At 39.1% G+C, this 14855-nt stretch overlaps 1 protein-coding gene across 3 annotated transcripts in view; it reads left to right on the top strand.

The window, feature by feature from the left end:
• The window catches only part of capn15 (calpain 15), a 270213-nt gene that overhangs the window by 243098 nt on the left and 12260 nt on the right, over positions 1–14855 (top strand). For all 3 annotated transcript variants that reach the window (XM_048609645.1, XM_048609644.1, XM_048609647.1), the window contains 4 exons: positions 1361–1544; positions 5736–5959; positions 6838–6963; positions 7545–7697. In XM_048609645.1, coding sequence (XP_048465602.1) covers positions 1361–1544; positions 5736–5959; positions 6838–6963; positions 7545–7697 — 687 coding nt within the window. The remainder of the gene's footprint in view (positions 1–1360; positions 1545–5735; positions 5960–6837; positions 6964–7544; positions 7698–14855) is intronic.

The following is a 14855-nucleotide window of genomic DNA, read 5'->3' as shown; positions in this document are numbered from 1 at the left end:
CTACACAACTCAGTAACAACTTCCTAATCCAAGTCATTAATATAATATTGTAGATAATTATGGCCGCAGCATTGATCCCTGGGGCACACCACTAGTTCTAGCTTGCGATCCTAAAAATGCACTCCTTCCTCCCCCCACCCAGTATCCAAACTTGCTGTTTTCAATTAGCCAATCCTCCGTCCAAACTAATTTGCCACCTCCAATTCCATGGGCTCTTATTAAATATCTCTGAAAATCCAAGTATATTGCATCCACTGCTTCCCTTTTATCCATCCTGCTTGTTACCTCCTTAAATAATTCTAGTAAATTTGTCAGGCCTGATTTCCCCTTCATGAAGCATGCTGACTCTGATTAATCATTTTGAGAGGCTGATATTTGCATAATCCTTCTGAATTTGCTCTGCAGCCCCAATGTCAACAATGATTTGTAATCTTTTGAGTTTTTTCATCAATGCAGTCCCTACAAGTAGATGCCAATACCTGCTGCCCTGATCATACTGAGTTTGGATCTCTCTCCTGTGGTGCTGTGTTTCTTATACCACAGGTGCTGAGCTCTGTGTTGATGGAATTGGGAAATAAAAGCAAAGAAATGGAAACTTTTCCAATTGTAGTGTGCAACTTTGCTGCTATACGACTAAAAGGGAGCCACAGGAGAAGCCCAATAATAGGAATAGTACAACAAGCGTAGCCTTAGTTTTGTCCTGTTGCTGCAATGAAGCTGAGATTGTACAAAGTCTGGCAAATCTATCCAAGCTTGAGTTAGAGCTTCCTGCAAGTAGACATTTCTGTTGTCAACTATTAAATCAACTACAGTATAAGATGTTGCCCTGGGTAATGTGTCATATGACCCCCTAATTCAGCTCTGCTGCCAAGACAGTGGGATGGTAGAATGAGCAGCTGGAAGCTGATCACTACCTGTAAATGTTGGCTGAACTCTGAATGATGGCACTGGAGGGAGATTACATTATCTCTCTGCGCCCAAATGTCCATTCCTACAGAAGAAAACCTTTAACCATTTTCAAAGTCAGCTTAGTTTTTGTTAGGTTGTTAAAAAGGTAAGGAGGATTGGTACATTTATTTTGTTAAAATAAAAGTTGCAAATGTGGAAATTTTGAAGAAAAAGAGCACTGTGGTCAGTCAGCATCTGTCAAATAAAAAGTAACTTATTAGGGTCATTTTTCTGTTTGTATTGTCACTTTTTTTCTAATGCTGCTGACCTTAAAATAAACAGTTATTTCATTTTCTTCAGTTTTGTGGATCATCTCTTTCCTAGAGTGTGTTTTGTCCTGCTGTTGGGATGTGTAAAATCCTGCAGTTCAGTTTTGTGGCTTCCCTGAGTGACCTTTTGCACTCTGTGCCAGGTTTTTGAGTGCACTTGCTGTGCTTGCTGAGCGGCCTGAGCTGGTGGAGAGGGTGATGATAACCCGGACTATCTGCCACGAGGGAGCCTATCAAGTACGGCTGTGCAAGGATGGAACCTGGATAACGGTGCTAGTGGATGACATGTTACCGTGCGATGAATACGGCTATCTTCTCTTTTCTCAGGTAAGAAGGCGTTCTGCTTCAGTCCTAATCAACAACACACGACCTATCTGGAACTAATTGTAAATTTTTAAAATGCTTATCTACATTTATGGTTTAGTAGGGTAATACTGGAAAATTTTCGACTATTTTGATATTCTCTACAATGAGAAGAGTTGTACAACGTGATTTCTTAGAAATGAACACAGAGTTTTATTGGTGCTGTAAGCCAATTGCTGTTTTTCTTGAAATCAAGTGACTTCGGAGAATTAGGTAAGCATAACATTCAAAGAGAAGGGAAATATGGTTTATTGCCGTAATTACTGAGAGGTCTAGGGCCTATACTAGTCGTAGTCTCAATACCATCTCCGAGCTTAAAGTTCTGTTTACAGACACAGCAATCAGAGTGGGTAAAGAAGACACTTCAAACACTACAGTCCCTCCTGAAATCCTGTTTCTTAGAAGTCCCTGGAAACTTGATTGAGTTTCCAAATAATAGTATTTCTGTCTACCTGGAAAATCCGAAGTAATGAAAGTAAAGAATCCAATTCCTAACAACTCAAATCCAAGGTGATTGGAATCAGAACTGGACACTTAACATCAGTCTAAAGCTGTCAGGAAAACAGCTTCAGCATCAGAAAATTTCAGCAGACATGAGAATTTATCTTGTTTTATCTGTGTTTTCAGACATTTGGCCTATGGGAGTTTTCCCCTTTTGCATATTTTGCATTTTTTCAGAATGTTCCGAAGAAGGGTCACTGGACCCAAAACATTACCGCTAATTTCTCTCCACAGATGCTGCCAGACTGAGATTTTCCAGCAATTTCTGTTTTTGTTTCAGATTTCTCACATTTGCAGTTCTTTCAGTTTTTTGATGATTTAATCTCCATTTTAAGCTCAGGAGAGAAGCTGCTTGCTGTCTATACTAGAGTATTCACCTCCAACTGCAACTACTCCAATAATGAAGCAGCTTTTGTGGTCTTGAGTAAAATTTGCCTTAGGCTCATAAGTGACAGGTAACATTTATAGGCGCCAGGCATTGACTATTTCCAACAACTATCTCCCTTAGCCTTCAATGGCACCACAATTTCTCAGTTCCTCCAAGAAAATCAAGAAAACAATCACTGACCGGAAACTTTGCTGGACCAGTCATGTCATAAGCAAAAATGAATAGATGAATGAGACACAGGCTGAATGCTGTGACAAATGGCTCACCTTTTAAGAAAGAAGTGAATAGATTCTGATTAGATGTGAGAATTAAAAGTTATCGAGGTAGTTGGGAATGTGGAATTCTGAATATAAACCAATCAGCCTTATTGATCATACGATCTTATTAAATTGTGGAGTAGGCTCAAGAGGGCAAATGGACTATTCTGCTCCTATTTCGTATGGTTTGTATGTACCTCTTGACTCCTCCAGCCTCTCAATCTTAAACTGTAACACAGAAGGCACTCCTGCGTTTAGAACAGAGCAAACTGCTTGTTGGCCACCCCCACCCCCACCCCATCTCTGGATCAGTAGCCATCCCTTCATCACAAGCAGAATGTGGCTGCCAGGTATAGGTTCTACAAAATGCAGTGAAGCAACTCACTTCAACGGTACCTCCCTCCCATGAAACATACAACCTTTACAACAGAGAGGGAGAAAGCAGCAATGTGGTGGGAACATCAACACTTCCAAGTTCTCCCTAGATAATGCACACTGATGTGTAATGCTGTTGCTAAAGTATTGCTGGAGAAAAATCGTTGAATAGAATAATTAAGAGCAGTGCTACCATCTTCTGCAATGAAGTCTGCAGCAGTTCGGGTGAAGGTCTGTTGCTTTCTCTGAGCACAGTAAGAGCATACAATAAATGTGACCATGAAGCCATCACCCACATCCTCAGAACAAATGACAAAACATCCCTGAGTTTTCTGCTGGAAGGGTAAGTAGCAGATCTAAAGCCCAGAATGTTATAAAAGGGGAAAAATTGTACTTTCAAACAGAAATGAGTCAGAAGGGTGATTGTATATTGCAGTTTTGTACAATGTTTTGGGAAGATCCCTCATTTTTTGGGAATAGTTTTCATTGTGTAAGTCATTGTTTTGTATTTTGAAGTGTTGGTAAAGTAAAATGCCACTGCCCATAGAATTTTTTTTAAATCCTTTCACATCCTGCACATTCTAGCTTTAGTTAGGAACTGAAATGCCCCTAATCTAAGAATTCAGATATCCACGTTGTGTCTCCGTCATTTATGTACAGAGTGTTTCTTACATTATGAAAGCTGTCGCCTGCAAAGTGCTCAGGTAATCCCATCCTGCTGTGCAAAATTGCTTAAATATCAGAAATAGACCACGAACCCATTTCCTGGCTATAATTTTCTTCCTGTGGCCAGTGTCTACACTTGGAATCGTTGAGAAATTGACGTAATTTTTGTACATAGGAAGGGTGTAGCAGGAATCTCAAATAACGATTTTCTGTAGCATGGAGTAGCACAAGGGGCAAATAAGAAGCTGTAAAATAAATTTAGTGCTTTTAAAATGACAACTGATGAATTCAATGGTGCAAACTTATTGATCTGCACACATTAATTTCCATTAAGTCTATTAAACGTACAAGATCATTTCAATCAAAAACTAAATGACAGGAACACTGAATGTACACTGTAAGAGAGCAAGTGATGCAGAATGCTGGTTATTCACCACCAGTAGCATTTTTAGACCAAAGGTAATTAGAAAGCTTACATTTTAACCAACAACAATGATAATGAACTATATTCTAATCCCCTTAATTAAAAAACAGTCTTCATAACAGTTGGTTCTTGCTCCAAATCTCCCTTCTCCAACTTCCTGTTCATTTTTTTCGTTCCTGCATCTTCGGAGCAAAGCAGGCTGGTATATTAAGGGGAAGTGGATTTTGAATCCAGAGATACAGGTAATGTTCTGGGAACCCAGGTTCAAATCCCACATGGCAGATGGTGGAATTTGAATTTAATAAAAATCTGGAATTAAAAATCTAATAATGACCACGAAACTGTTGTTGGTAGTTGGAAAAACCCACCTCATCACAAATGTCCCTGAGGGAAGGTAACTGCTTTCCTCACCTGGTCTGGCCTACATGTGACTCCAGACCCACATAAATGTGATTGACTCTTAACTGTCCTCTGGGCAGTTAGGGATGGACAATAAATGCTGTCCTAGCTAGTGATGCCCACATCCCATGAATCTCAAGTCAATGTTACCACTGAGATAACAAGGTGTAGAGCTGGATGAACACAGCAGGCCAAGCAGCATCAGAGGAGCAGGAAGGCTGACGTTTCGGGCCTAGAACCTTCTTCAGAAAATGTTACCACTGTCTATTTAAGGAGTGCTAACATTATTTTTCATTCAAACTATTCAGTGCAGAGTTTCTACCTTAAAAACAGCAGAAAATTATGACAAACTGTAATGTAAGTGCAAGATTTTCAATTCTTTCTGTCTCATCAACCTGGATCTTGTCATTCGCATTGGATTAATCCCAGAGGTTCAGTACACTCATTGCTTGCTAATGACAGGATAATACTTAACATTTTCAGTATAATGACAAAGTTTCTGTCACTTATTTCTGCTGTTCCCTATTGAAAGGAGATGTTGAACTGTTGAGCATTACTGAGATTCAGCTGTGCACATAGGCAGAAACAGGATCTTTTATCAAATTGGGGCAATAGCTTCTGGTGTTTGTAAGATGGATTATTATTTAATTTTTAATACAAAATAATTCTGCAGGTTCAAGCACTCCCCTGTACATCACGCTCCTTATTCCTTTCAGTATAGCTACAGATACTATCCTCCTTAAACCCTGAAACAAGTAGTGTTTAAAAGGTTGAATGCATGAATGTGGCTTACCACTTACAGCTCACATGACAATGTACAATTATCAAGGTGTACAGGATTTAAACTTTTGGACCCATTTTCACTTGTGCTGATTGTTGGGAAAATTTTGAATTTTTGCAGATAACTTTAGCAAGTGCTTTCAGCTGTCGAGACTCTGGAATTCTTTCTCCAAGTGTCTGCCTCTCTGTTCGTTTAAGACATTCCTTTAAACCTGTCTTAAGTTTTTGACCATCTTACGTTATGGGTTATCATCTGTTCTTGTTAACTCTGGGGTGCCTTCCTACATTAAAGATACTGTATAATTACATGTTTTTAGTAAATGCTCTGTGTAGTGTATCTAACAATTCCTTTCTGTTGTGAACAGGCCCAGAGGAAGCAGCTGTGGGTTGCACTGATCGAGAAAGCTCTAGCTAAGCTCCATGGCTCTTACTTTGCCCTGCAGGCTGGGCGGGCCATTGAAGGTCTAGCCACTCTAACAGGCGCCCCTTGTGAGAGCCTCATGCTTCAAGTCAGTTCGACTAATCCACGTGAAGAACCCATTGATACAGATCTCATTTGGGCCAAAATGCTGAGCTCAAAGGAAGCTGGGTAAGCAAAATGTACACATATGTTCTTAAGATGGGTCACTGGACCCGAAATGATAACGCTGATCTCTCTGTACAGATGCAGCCAGACCTGCTGAGATTTTCCAGCAATTTTTGTTTTTCATTCAAATTTTCAACATCCACAGTCATTTTGCTCTTTTATTACATACATTGGATTTGAATCAATATAAATGTCAATGTACATTTTACCGATGTGTAATCTGCAATTCTTCGCTGTATTTTTAATATTGAGTATCCATATACAGATGCACTTATTGTTTGGTTTGAATTAGAATTCCATATCAAATAAAAGATTAGAGGATTGGCCATCCCAGAGCTTCCAATCTTGAACAGCAGAGATATGAGTCAACTGTAAGTCAGTACAGGATGTTGCTTCAGTGTTCAGTGATGCATATGATAATATGACAGCATTGTCATATATTCCTGTCTGATCAGTGCCAACTAAAGTTTTATTTCACCAAGCTTATTTTAATAACACACCAAGTATTCGATGATATTCTGAAACTGTCATATTGCAACACTCTCCAGGAAATAAAGTAATCACAGAATAATATGATGAAAGCATGGAAGACAGCCATTTGGAGTACTGTGTATATACTGCCACTTTGATAGAGTGATCCAATTAGTATTAATTGCCTGAATTTTCCCAGCAGAAAGTCCCCATCTCTGCCAACAAAATGTGTCCCCTAGCCCCTCAAACAGGGTAACCTGCTGAGATACCCAGATCCACAGGATAAATCCAAATCAGCATTGAGGCCTTTTTTAAAAAATATTATCGCAGCTTCTACTGACTATCCATGCACACTTTTCCCTGAATATTTCCATTGACATGTGTAACCTTTTCCTTTCTCAAATATTTAGGTTTTTGATGGGTGCTTCCTGTGGAGGTGGAAACATGAAAGTGGATGACACAGTGTATGAAACCATGGGCCTGAGGCCTCGCCATGCATATTCCATCCTTGATGTCAGAGATGTGCAAGGTTACAGGTGAGGGACTTGGTGACCGAACACAAATATTCCATCTGCTGCAGTGTAACAAGCTACAAAACTACTTTACTTTGATGCCCCTACTTAAGGAACAGGCACTTCATGACCTTGCTCATTTTCTCCCTACTTAGTTTTACCGTTCCCTATTTCTGTAACCTCTTTCAACCCTCTGAGAATCTCAGCACTCCTCCAACTCTGGCCAGTTACCCATCCTTGGGGCATCTTTGAGTGTTGCACTATGTTGAAAATGCTACATACAGGTAAGTTGTTGTCCTAATCTGAATCTGATCCGTTACATTTGAGGGTTAAGTGCACAATAGAATCAGTACTGTGCCTTTTTTGTGTTAGTGGTCTTAACACCCTACAAGTAATCTTTACAATTTGCAAAAAGCCTTTTGAGGTATTTTCCTGTGCAAAGGATCTGGTCCCGGTGTATCTTTTGGAAGATTGTGTGGTTATGGCAGACATTTAAAAGGATGCATTGCATATAGAGCTACACCAAATACTGAGTCCTTGGAATACTAGACTCAGTTCAAAAATGGAAAATGATGTTTGAATCTAATGTCTGTGTCTCTGCTCAGGCTGTTGAGACTACGGAATCCGTGGGGCCGCTTTTCATGGAGTGGAAACTGGTCAGATGACTGGCCACATTGGCCAGATCACTTACGACACGAGCTGATGGCACATGGGAGCAGTGAGGGCGTCTTCTGGATGGAATACAATGACTTTATCAAGTAAGAGGACAGGTTTTGTATGAAATGTTAAACCCATTTTTCTATTCACCTAGACAGAAGTTGTAGTGAATCAAAGCTTCAAGTGTACCATCCAAAGTACCATTATGCCATGAACTGTCCCAAACGGTATCATAAAATATTCAATACTATATTAAATGGAAGATTCGAAGATTGAAGATAGAGACCTGGATCAAAGAAAGGGCATTGTATTTGTCACAAGAAGTTTCAGGCCAGTGATGAATGTGTTGGTGGCAGAATCTTTTAAATTGCATGGTATTAGATAGTGGATGCACATCTACAGTGTATGGAATAGATTGACTAAATGGTACCTACACTCTGGATAATAAGAATTGGAGAAAAGTTAAAAATTTTTGAGTTCTACCAGTTTCAGATTTGGTGATAGCACACTAAAATCTTTAAAAACAAGTAGTCTGTCCTTGTAAAATAGCATGTATTACAATAGATAAAGTATCTGGTGAAATACCATAGTTAATTAAGCAAGCCATTGATAAAGAAAACACAGATGAAAATGGATATGGAAAATGGCAAAGGTAACATACTTGGAAAATCTGTGTATTAGCAATTTTCACAATTGGGACACTGCTGTATTTCTTTAATGGAATATAACTTCTCCACTGAAGAAATTAAAGTATTATTGACCTCAGGGGCCAGAAATTTAGAAGACAAAAAGTCAATTGTGTTAAAATAACATAGACAATTTGGCCATCTGTCCTCTACAGAGTTAAAAATTTTAGTGGCCTTTGTAAGAATTTGGGAATATAGATGAATCATAAGTTATTAGAAGAAATAAGTGATAGATGTGAAATTAGTAACAAATACTGAAGGACATTGTCACAGCCCTCAGTAAGCATGCCCTTTCAATGAGGTTCAGTGGCTACCGATGTAAGGTTGTGGGATAAAGAAAAAAAAATTTCTTTTTATGTTGCAGATGTAAATCCTGTAGATTTGGTGACCAGAGTTTGCTAGTTGACAATAATACATAGTAAAGGTTTAAAAAAAATTGTGGATAAGGAAATGGAAAAGTGGATCGGGATAAGACTTTGACATTTGACAAAATTTCTCACTAATAATAGGGGTGGAATTTGCTAGCGAAGAATTTATAGATATATGTGCAAATATGAACATGATAGATATGAATATGGCAGCAAAAAGTGCTTTTAATAATAGGGTGTGTGAAAAGAACTACGCAGTAATAGATGAAATGGTTCATAAAATGTTGGCAGATCATCTAAACCATAAATTATCATCTGCTTAAGCAGGGCTGTCCATGAGAAAATCTTACTGCAGATGGTCAGAAGATGTATTCCATATCAATTTGTTTTTGGCAGAAATCCTAATATTCCTAAAGTCAGCAATAAGTGATCAGTTCCCAGCTTGAGAAGGGATGATAATAAGTTTTACGTTTTTTGCATTTTAATGCACTCCATGCAGGGAGAAAGGCTTTTGTTTAGAACAGTGTATGCTCAGATTTCTAGCCCTGGATGATCCAGAAGGAATAAAATTCATCATTTTAAGGATGCCTCACATGGTAATCCTCCCTTTTAATTTTTCAAGTACAATAGAATTCATTATATTTTTATTGGAGTGACAAATGTCCATTAGCTTGGAATTTTAAAAAAAAAGAAAGTCCCTTCGCTGCAATGGCAATGGAAGTGACAGATATGGCAATGAATTTAAAGTATTTTAATAGAACTATATATGCACCAGCTGGGGGAAAATATGCCTACAGAATGTTTATATTGATAGTAATTTTCTCTGGGATAATTTCCACATGACTGAAGACTACTCTTTAACTCAGTTCCGTTGGAATGTTGTAATCTGTGCATGAATATTATAACCTGCTCAACTGGTATCGGACACAGTAGTGATATAATGAGAATTCATTCACACAATATTCTGTTCTGCACATTATCTATCCATGCTTCTGCTGTATGGAGGCAGTGAGTAAAGCTCACACTAATTGGGAAAGCTCAGGCAGAGAATTCTCTAGCCACATTGTCTTGGTGCTTGATGTTGTTGCTTCAAAGATAATTTGGTTATAGTTTACTTGCCTTTTCTCCAAAGCATTTTGTGTGGTGGAGGATGATTCAAAATAAAACAAGAGGCATAACAATGTATTTTTATATTCACCCTTTTGAGTCTGTGTAAGCTCTGCTATGATTTCTGATGTTGGCTAGATTCCTTGGTAATCAGCCATCGTCCTTTATAGCACACTCCAAGTTAACTGGAATCACACATTTGCAAATGATAGTTCTGAATTGAATGCATGCTTTGCAATGAGATGAAATAACATAGTCTACTTGTGTAATGGAAGTGTTTTACAAGTAATGGAAGCTTTTGCTCGTTTATGTATGACCTCTACGCAGCTTACTGGGTTAGAACACTAATGCTGAGATCTAGGCAAGAATCCAATCCAGACGTATATGCCAGTGGCTGCTCAAAGATGGAACAATGAAAGGTGACTTCAAGATGGTTCTTTTTTTTTCTCCTTTCCCTATTCATTTATGGGACACAGGCATCACTGGTTATCCCAGCATTTATTGCCCATTCCTAACTGTACTGGAGAAGCCTGAACTGCTGCAGGGCTCAAAGTGTGAGAACACCCACAATGTTGTTAAAAAGGGAATTCCAGGATTTTGATCCAACAACTGTGAATGGACAATGATATAGTTCCAAGTCAGGATGGTATGTAGCTTGGAGGACCACTTGCAGATGGTGGTGTTCTTGTGCATCTGCTGCCATGTGCTTTTATATGGTAGAGGTTGCAGGTTTGGAAGGTGCTGTCTTTGAGTTACTGCAGTGCATCTTGTATGTGTACACACTGCTGCCACAGTGTTAGTGGTGAAAGGATAAATGCTGAAAGTGGTATACAGAGTACCAAACAAGCAGGCTGCTTTCTTATAGATGATTTCAAGCTTTTCAAATGTTGTTGGAGCTGTGCTCATCCTAGAAAGTGGTCAGTATTCCATCACATTGCTGACTTACGCCAGTTAATGAATTAGTCATTACAGATTTCCTAGTCTCTAACCTCCTCATATAGTATTTATATGGCTGGTCCAGCTTATGGTCTTCAGTGACACCCAGGAACATTGATTGTAAGGGAGAAATGGTTAGATAACATTTTGTTGGAGAGGGTCTGCATTTGTGTAGCACAAATACAACTTAACACTCATCAGTCCAAGCCTGAATGTTGTCCAGGTCTTCCTGCATATGGATACAGTCCACTTTAGTATTGGAGGTACCATGAATGGTACAAAACAACTATACAGTCATCAACAAATATTCTTATTTTTGACTTCATATTGGAGGGAAGCTGATCATTGAATCAGCTGAAGATGGTTGGGCCTACGACACAGCTCTAAGGAAAGCGTGCCATGATATCCTGGGACTGAGTTGACTGACCTCCAAAAAACCTCAACCATCCCACTGATTCCTATTGACTCAAGTTTTACTAGAGTTCCTTGTTGTCGTACTCAGACAAATGCTACCTTGACATCAAAGGCAATCACTCCACTTCATCTCTGAAGTTCAGATCTTTTCTCCACGTTTGGACCAAATCTGTAATTGCAGTCAGGAGTTGAGTGACCCTGGCAGAACCCAAACTGAGCATCAATGAGCAGGTTATTCCTTTGCAAATGCAGTAATGGCACTGTTGATGACCCAACCATCACTTTGCTGATGTTTCAGAGTAGACTGATAGGACAATAATTGTTTGGTTTGAATTTGTCCTGCTTTTTGTGAACAAGACACACCTGGGCAATTTCTACACTGTCAAGTAAGTGCCAGAATTGAAGCTGTATTGGAATAGCTTGTCTTGGACAATGGCCAGTTGTGAAGCACAAGTACTTTTGCCAGAAGGTTCTCGGGGCCTATAACCCTTTGCAGTATCGAGTGTCTTCAGCTGTTTCTTAATATCATGTGGAGTGAATCAAATTGGCTGAAGACTTACATCTGTAATTCTGGAAACATTAACCACTTAGCACATCTGGTTGAAGATAGATGCAATTGGTTCATCCTTGTCTTTTGTACTGATATGGTAGGGTCTCTCATCGTTGAGAATGGGGATATTTGTCTAGCCACCATTTCCTGCTGTTTAATTGTTTGCTTTCAGTCACAACTGAATGAGGTAGGACTGCAGAGCTAGGATCTGATCCATCGTCGTGGGATTGTTTACCCTTGTTTTTGTATGTTGCTTCCACTGTTTAGCATGCAGATAGTCCTGTCATGACAAATGGGGATGACAAGGCCCAGCAGAAGGGAAAAAATAATTGGGAAAAACAGGCCAGAGATGGTGCTAAGAATTGCTGTGCCTGTAATTTTATTCTGGAGCAGCTCTGATTTATGTTTGGCCTCCTGCACAGTCACAAGCTGGAAAATTTGTAGTTTATTTTGAAAGACCCAGGCTACAATCAAAGTGTCACCCAAACTGAACTCCTCATAAACATTTCGAACAAATGTACACATAGATATGCAAATTAAGAGCCAGACCATCCAAAATGAATCCCGAGATCCCTTGAGATCCTTAAGTGTTTCACTTGAGTCATCTCTAGCTCTTCTAAACTCCACTAGATATAAACCTGGCTTATCCAACCTGTCCTCATAAGACAATCCTTCATTCCAGGTATAGTAGTAGTAGGAACTGCCGATGCTGGAGAATCTGAGATAACACCGTGTGGAGCTAGATGAACACAGCAGGCCGAGCAGCATCAGAGGAGCAGGAAAGCTGACGTTTCGGGACGAGACCCTTCTTCAGAAAAGTTTCTTCTGAAGAAGGGTCTCGACCTGAAACGTCAGCTTTCCAGCTTTCCTGCTCCTCTGATGCTGCTTGGCCTGCTGTGTTCATCCAGCTCTACACCGTGTTATCCCCTTCATTCCAGGTGTTTGTTTTGTAAGTCTTCTCTGAACTGTCTCCTATATATATATATATCCTTCTTCAAATAAAGTAACTAATACTGTGCATAGTCCTCTAGATGCATTCTCATCATTGTCCATAACCTCCCTGCTTTTATTTTCAAATCCCTTAAAATAAATTATAATATTCTGTTCATCTTCCTAATTACTAACTGTACCTGCATAGAAAACTTTTGCAATTCATGCACAAGGACACCCAGATCCTTCTGCATTGCAGCGCTCTGCAATCTTTCTCTGTTTAGATAATGTGGTGCTTTTTTATCCTTCCTGCCAAAATGGATATTTTCATGTTTTCCCACTCCATTTGTCCCATATTAGCTACTGTCTTAACAAATCTATATCTTTTTGTAGTCTCCTTATGTTCACTTCACAACTTAGTTTCCTATGTACTCAGTATAATTTGGCAACTGTACCTTCTGTAATTTCATCAAAGTCATTTGTATAAATTGTAAACAATTGAAGTCCGAGCACAGATCCCTGTGGCACACCACTCATTACACCTTCCCAACTTAAAAGGTTTGTGCTTACTGTCTGCTTCCTGGTGGCCAGTCAATTGATACCAATGTCCTACCCTCTACATCATGAGATGTTAGTTTCCATGATAAGTTTCGATGAGGCACCTGATCAAATACCTTCTGGGAATCTGAGTGCAGCATATTCACTAGTTCCTATTTATCCACAGTCCATGTTACCACTTCAAAGAATTTCAAGAGATTGGTCAAACATGATTCCTCTTTCTCAAAACCATGTTGATTCTGCCTGATCACCTTAAACTGACCCAAGTGTCCTGCTATAACTTCTTTAATAATAGCTTTTTCAACAACTTCCCTCTGACAGATGTTAAGCTAACCGGCCTGTAGTTTCTTGATTTCTGTCTGCCTTTTTTAAATAAAGGTTATCTTTGAGTCTGATGAAATTCCTGAATCTAGGGAGTTTTAGAAAATTGAAACCAATGTATCAACTATCCTCACTGCTTCTTTAAGACCCTAGAACAAAATCCATCAGGACCTGGGCATTTGTCAGCCTGCAGCCCCAACAATTTACTCAGTACCGCACCTCTGATGACTATGATGTTCCTCCCTCCTTTCCATTTCCTGAGTTAGCCCTATTTCTATAATGTTACTTGTGTACACTGTAAAGAAGACTGATGCAAAATACCTTTTGAGTTGATCTGCCATTTCCTTATTTTCTAATATTAACTCTCTGGTCTCACTTTCTAAAAGACCAAAACTCACTTTGTTAACTCTTTCCCCCTAAATATAGGAATTCTTACAATCTGTTTTTATATTTATGCCTGGCTTTTACTCAGACTCTAATTATTCCCTCTCTAAGTTTTTTTGGCCATCCTTTGCTTTTTTTTAATACTCTTGTCCAATCTTCTGACCTTCCATTTGTCTTCGCACAATTATATACTTTTTCTCTCAGTTTGTTGTTATCTTTAACATTTCTAGTTAACCAAAGATGGCGGGTTCCTCCCCTGAAATTTTTCTTACTTGTTGGAATGTATCTAGTCTGTGTATTCTGAAATATCCCCATTATATGTCTGCCATTCATTTCTGTTTGCCTACCTTTAATACCCAACTTGCATATTCCCTTTAGTTAGCTCCGTTTTATGCCATAATAATTCCCCCATCTAAAGTTAAAAGTTATATTGGTCCCACTCCTCTTCCCCTCAAACTGAATGTGAAATAGTTGCTTCTACCTTGGTGCTATGAGATCATTAATTTATCATATCTCATGGCTCAATACCAGGCCTAGTATAGCCTGCTCTCTAATCAGCTCCAGGATGCACTGTTCTAAGAAACTATCCCAAAAACATTCTAGGAAGTCCTCAGTTTTGCTACCTTTGCCCATCTGACTTTTCTAGTTGATATGGAAATTAAAATCTCCCATAAATATTGCCGTGCCTTTCTGACAAACTCTCGTTATTGTTGAGTTCTGAAGAAAGATCACTGAATCCAAAACGTTAACTCTGATTTCTCTCCACAGATACTGCCAGACCTGCTGAGCTTCTTCAACAATTTCTGTTTTTGTTTCAGATTTCCAGCATCTGCAGTTCTTTATTTTATTCTCATTATTTATTCCTTTGTGCTCCATCCTATTTTGTGGTTACTGTTAGGGGACTGCAAACCACTCACACTGACAACTCATCTTTATCATCGCTCATTTGTAGCCAAACTGTTTCCCTATCTTGGTATCCAGAACTTAGTTCATCCCTCTCTCTGT

This window comes from Rhincodon typus, chromosome 21, assembly GCF_021869965.1.
Source record: "Rhincodon typus isolate 14 chromosome 21, sRhiTyp1.1, whole genome shotgun sequence".
NCBI lineage: Eukaryota > Metazoa > Chordata > Chondrichthyes > Orectolobiformes > Rhincodontidae > Rhincodon > Rhincodon typus.
Note: the sequence above shows the minus strand (reverse complement) of the source record. Positions and strands in the feature narration are given on the sequence as shown.